Source organism: Oncorhynchus masou, chromosome 1 (assembly GCF_036934945.1).
Source record: "Oncorhynchus masou masou isolate Uvic2021 chromosome 1, UVic_Omas_1.1, whole genome shotgun sequence".
Lineage (NCBI taxonomy): Eukaryota > Metazoa > Chordata > Actinopteri > Salmoniformes > Salmonidae > Oncorhynchus > Oncorhynchus masou.
Window position 1 is genome coordinate 56,317,393 of NC_088212.1, and position 6,022 is coordinate 56,323,414.

Below are 6,022 nucleotides of genomic sequence, written 5' to 3' on the forward strand. Positions count from 1 at the left end.
AAGATTTGTGAACCGTGCCTCCATCCCACCAACTTTCACAAGACCTTAGAAGACACATTATGGAGACGCACGAAGCTGGAAAAGGTTACAAAATAATTGCTAAAGACCTTCAGTGTTCACCAGTCCACGGCGAGACAAATTATCTACAAATGGAGAAGATTCAGGACTGTCGCTACTCTCCCTGGGAGTGGGCGTCCTGCGAAGATCACCCTAAGAACAGAAAGGGCAATCCTGGAAGAGGTGAGAAAGGAACCCAAGGGTAAAAGCAAAATACCTGCAGAAAACTCTACAAACAATGAAAGTCTGTGTTCATCTGTCCACTATCGGGGAAAAAACAGTGATCAACAATGGCGTTCAAGGAAGGACACCGCGAAGGAAACAGCTGCTGTCTAAAGAAAAAACATTGCGGCACGTCTCAGGTTTGCCCAAGACCACCTGGATGTTCCACAACGCCTCTGGGAAAATGTGCTGTGGACAGATGAGACAAAAGTTGAACTTTTTGGGAAAAATGCACAATGCTATGTGTGGAGGAAAAAGGGCACTGCACACCAACACCAAGACCTCATCCCAACTGTGAAGCATGGTGGAGGGGGCATCTTGGTTTGGGCCTGCTTTGCTGACACAGGGCCTGTACGTCTTGTAATCCTTGAGGGAGAATGTCAGGGCAGCAGTCCGTGACCTCAAGCTTAAGAGAGGTTGGGTGATGCAACAAGACAATGACCCAAAGCACACAAGTAAATCACAAGTAAATGAACTGATGAATGGCTGAAAGGGAAGAAGATTGGTGCCTTGGAATGGCCAAGTCAGAGTCCGGACCTTAACCCAGTTGAGATGCTGTGGCATGACCTGAAGAGGGCTGTGCAATCAAGACAACCCAGAAATATTGATGAACTGAAACAGATTTGTTGGGAGGAATGGTTCAAAATTCCTCCTCGCCATTGCACAAGTCTTATAAGGAGCTACAGGAAACGTTTGGTGGAGGTTGTTGCTTCTAAAGGAGAATCTACACGTTTCTAAATTCAAGGGTTCACTTACTTTTGCCAGCCTCCACTGTGAATGATTACTCAATGTCTTCAATAAAAATGTGAAAAGTGCAACTGTTTGTGTGTTATTAGGTTAGTCAGATTGTGTTGGTCTATTATTTATTTATATATTTGTAATAATGACAATTACAGCAACACTGAATGAACACTTTTAGTTTAACTTAATATAATACACCAATAAAATCAATCTATCCCAAAATATATAATGAAACATGTTCAATTTGGTTTAAATAATGCAAAAACAAAGTGTTGGAGAAGAAAGTAAAAGTGCAATATTTGCCATGTAAGAAAGCGAACATTTAGGTTCCTTGGTCAGAACATGAGAACATATGAAAGCTGGTGGTTCCTTTTAACATGAGTCTTCAATAAGAAGTTTTAGGTTGTAGTTATTATAGGAATTATAGGATTATTTCTCTCTATACCATTTGTATTTCATATACCTTTGACTATTGGATGTTCATATAGGCACTTTAGTATTGCCAGTGTAACAGAATAGCTTCCGTCCCCCTCCTCGCTCCTACCTGGGCTCGAACCAGGAACACATCGATAACAGCTACCCTCGAAGCATCGTTACCCATCGCTCCACAAAAGCCGTCACCCCTTGCAGCTCAAGGGGAACAACTACTTCAAGGTCTCAGAGCGAGTGAAGTCACCGATTGAAACGCTATTAGCGCGCACCCCGCTAACTAGCTCGGGAGTTGATAGACTTGAAGGCATAAACAGCTCAATGCTTTAAGCACAGCGAAGAGCTGCTGGCAAATGCATGAAAGTGCTGTTTGAATGAATGCTTACGACCCTGCTGCTGCCTACCACCACTCAGTCAGAATGCTCTATCAAATCATAGACTTAATTATAACATAATAACACACAGAAATACGAGCCTTTAGGTCATTAATATGTTCAAATCCGGAAACTATCATTTTGAAAACAAAACGTTTATTCTTTCAGTGAAATACGGAACCGTTCCGTATTTTATCTAACGGGTGGCATCCATAAGTCTAAATGTTTCTGTTACATTGCACAACCTTCAATGTTATGTCATAATTACATAACATTCTGGCAAATTTGTTTGCAACAAGCGTGCAATGAACGCAAGAGAAGTGACACAATTTCCCTTGTTTAATATTGCCTGCTAACCTGGATTTCTTTTAACTAAATATGCAGGTTTAATCAAATATACTTCTGTGTATTGATTTTAAGAAAGGCATTGGTGTTTATGGTTAGGTACAGTCGTGCAACAATTGTGCTTTATTCGCAAATGCGCTTTTGTTAAATCATCCCCCGTTGGCGAACTTGGCTGTCTTTGTTAGGAAGAAATAGCCTTCACACAGTTCACAACGAGCCAGGCGGCCCAAACTGCTGCATATACCCTGACTCTGTTGCACAGAACGCAAGAGAAGTGACACAATTTCCCTCGTTAAAAGAAATTCATGTTAGCAGACAATATGAACTAAATAAACAGGTTTAAAAATATATACTTGTGTATTGATTTTAAAGAAAGGCATCGATGTTGATGGTTAGGTACGTTGGTGCAACAACAGTGCTTTTTTTGCGAATGCACTTGTTAAATCATCACCTGTTTGGCGAAGTAGGCTGTGATTCGATGATAAATTAACAGGCACTGCATCGATTATATGCAATGCAGGACAAGCTAGATAAACTTGTGATATCATCACCCATGTGTAGTTAACTAGTGATTATGTTACGATTGGTTGTTTTATATAAGATATGTTTATTGCTAGCTTGCACCTTACCTTGGCTCCTTGCTGCACTCGCGTAACAGGTGGTCAGCCTGCCACGCAGTCTCCTCGTGGAGTGCAATGTAATCGGCCATAATCAGTGTCCAAATATGCCGATTACCAATTGTTATGAAGATTTGAAATCGGCCCTAATTAATCGGCCATTCCGATTAATTGGTCAACCTCAACCATCAATGCAGAAATACAGGTCATTCCAAAGGGTTCACAAACTTTTAATCCTAGAAAACTGAAGAAGAAAGGGTGCAAAAGAGTAGAAGACAAACAGAGAGAGAGAGAGTGAGAGAGAGAGAGAGAAAGGCACAATTATTAGAATGGAAGCCCCACAGCAATCAGAACCCTCTAGAGATGATCATCAAATTCTCTCCTTATCACCCTGTTCGTTTCTGGCCAGAGACTGTGATAGGATTCACCCAGGAGAGGATAGAGAGAGTAGAGAGAGGCCAGGGCCAGACCCCATGCAGCCATGGAGAACTGTGTCAACCCAGAGCAGCCATGGAGAATTGTGTCAACTCTGGACCAAACATACATTTTCTCCTTCCAACTCTCTTGCCTCTGCTCTCCTAGGAGAGGAGAGAGGAGAGGAGAGTAAGACGGGGGAGAGAGGAACAGGGAGAAAAAATGGATGAGGGTGAGGGAAGCATGGTGGTTCCCAGGCAATGATTCTGTGTAATTAGGCTGTAGTGAAGGGAACCATGGTTGGCCAAGGTAGATGAACTACTGTATTCTGGTACAGAGGCAAAGCCTACAAGTCTCATAGGGATTGGGCCACCACAGAGCATCCTCTGACAGGACTGGATAGAGAGGTCTCGCTTTTTGGAGACTCGACGAACACACATAGACACATGTATACTATAAACACAGCCTGTGTGTAGTGATCCATGGCCTATAGTCACAGCGGTGGCATGGCTGTCTCTCTCTGTTAGACTGAGCTAACACACACAGAGAGAGAGAGAGAAAGAGAAACTGGGTCACACAGGAAAACGTGATGAGCTGCCTTAATAAACCACACTATCAGTAAGCTACATGTAATAACACAGGGATGACTTGTGGCCAGTGTGTTATTAAATTGTTTCTGTTCTTTACATGTTTTTTTTTTTTTAAGTCGCTCCAAGTCAGGTTTTGGTACGGACAGGTTGCCAAGCACTTGCTCAAACTCAAACACAACACACACACACTTGCCCCCCCACCCCACCCCCCCCCCCACCCCCGCCGCACAGCCTTACATGGCATTCAAACGATCGCTCTCTCCGCGGAGGCATTTCTGCAGGGTTGCTAAGCAGACCAATAACTCGCAAACAAACCAAAACATCCACCCTGCTGGTCCTGAGAGTCAGTTTGCCTGCCTGCCTGCCTGGACACTGGCAAAGTCCATGCTAAGACACTTTTACATTCAAGAGCATGCATTCAAGGAATCACATCACTTCCCTGAAGGGGTAACACATCAATGCAGAACCACCCAGCTACAGTAAAAACAGCAGTGCAAACACACACACACCGGTGTAGAATAGAGAGAGTGAGAGAAAGAGGTGTGGATAAAGGGAGTGAGAGTGAGAGATGGCGATCCACGGATACAGAGGGACAGAGAAAATAGAGCGACAGAAGACGAGAACGATGGAGCAGTGTGTTTCTCTCTAACCTGCGTGTCAATTCCTCCGTCTGTCGCTGGAGCACTCTTGGTTTTGGGGGCTCCCCAGACTCCCTGGTTGTGTCCCGAGCCCCCCTGGGAGCCCACTGTGGGAATGTGTCTGTAGGAGGGCTTGAGGGGCATGGGCAGAGGTAGGGGCAGGGTGAGGGGGCGCGAGGGCACCTGTGGAATGGGCAGAGCGCTGTGCACCGGCTTGGGTTTGGGCAGTCCCGACTTCATCTTAGAGGCCAGCAGAATGGCGGGCATCTTCCTCTGGGGTACCGAATAGTTTCAGACACACACACACACACACACACACACACACACACACACACACACACACACACACACACACACACACACACACACACACACACACACACACACACACACACACACACACACACACACACACAGTACTGTCCGACCACACTCAAGCAGTTAAGCCGACGCGGTCCTCCCAGTAAGCAAACAGTCTTAGCAGCTGGAATACGAGAGTGAGATAATAAGACACAGTCAATGTGTCGGGAAGTGTCCGTGTGGTCTTCCTGAATCCTGACGCTCCTATCTTTAAGAGGAGGGATCTGAGTCTCGATCCGACAGTGGGAGCATTAGTCCAGGTCCAGCTCTCTCCCTAAGATCCCACCTGTTCCCTGGCTGCAATCCCTGCTCCGGTCTATTAGGAATACCGGTATTCCCAGTCTCTTACCGGTATTCCCAGTCTCTTACCGGGAATTCCCTGTACTCTGATGCAGGAGTTGGCAGTGTTCCATTTGCCCAGATGCAGTGAGTATTCGTTGAGGGAGTCTCTTCCTGGTGAGCTGAGTTAATTATCTTCTCTGGATGAGAGATGGACAAACACCTTGCTCCCTCGAGGAAATGAGGAGGAAGAAGGGAATGAGGAAAATGAGAAAAAAACGAGAGAACAGCAACAGAGGACCACTCGCTTCGGCGACCGCTCTGCCTGTGACTGCACTGCACTGACTGCCCTCTCTCTATTCCTCCTCCTCCAACTCCCTCCCTCCCCAGTATTAGCCCTGTAGCAGGTGTGGCTTAGGGGTGGTGGAGGACGGACATGTTTGGATGACAGCCTTAGGCGTGCTCTCTCCCACTCCTTCCTTTCTCACTCTCCCTTCCTCCTCCCTCCCTCATTCCAGTTTGGTAGGGTTGGATGAGAGGACTAGAGGGAGAGTTGTAGCCACTGTAGAGACAGGCAATGTATTCCGTAAAGTCATACACACTGCAAAACCAAGTTGGCGTGTGTGTGAAAATAGCTCTGAGTGATTGTGTGTGTGTGTGTGGGGGGGGAGGGGGGAAGTGTTTAACTATACTTGTGGGTACTAGAAGTCCCCACAAGAATATAAATAAACAAACATTTGACCAACAAGGGACATTTTGTTCGTCCTCACAAGGTCAAATGCTTTTACTAGGAGGTTTAAGGTTAGAATTATATTTAGTGTTCAGAGCTAGTTTTAAGGTTAGGTGTTAGGGAAAGTGCATTTTGAATGGGACTGAATTGTGTGTCCCCACAAGGTTAGTTGTACAAAACGTTGTGTGTGTGTGTGTGTGTGTGTGTGTGTGAGCGTGTGTGCGTG

At 45.5% G+C, this 6,022-nt stretch overlaps 1 protein-coding gene across 3 annotated transcripts in view; it reads right to left on the reverse strand.

The window, feature by feature from the left end:
* Positions 1-5,380, reverse strand: part of LOC135546497 (neuron navigator 2-like) — a 132,477-nt gene extending 127,097 nt beyond the window's left edge. For all 3 annotated transcript variants that reach the window (XM_064974981.1, XM_064974998.1, XM_064974971.1), the window contains exon 1: positions 4,440-5,380. In XM_064974981.1, coding sequence (XP_064831053.1) covers positions 4,440-4,694 — 255 coding nt within the window. In that variant the 5' untranslated portion in view covers positions 4,695-5,380. The remainder of the gene's footprint in view (positions 1-4,439) is intronic.
* Positions 5,381-6,022: the final 642 nt, after the last annotated feature.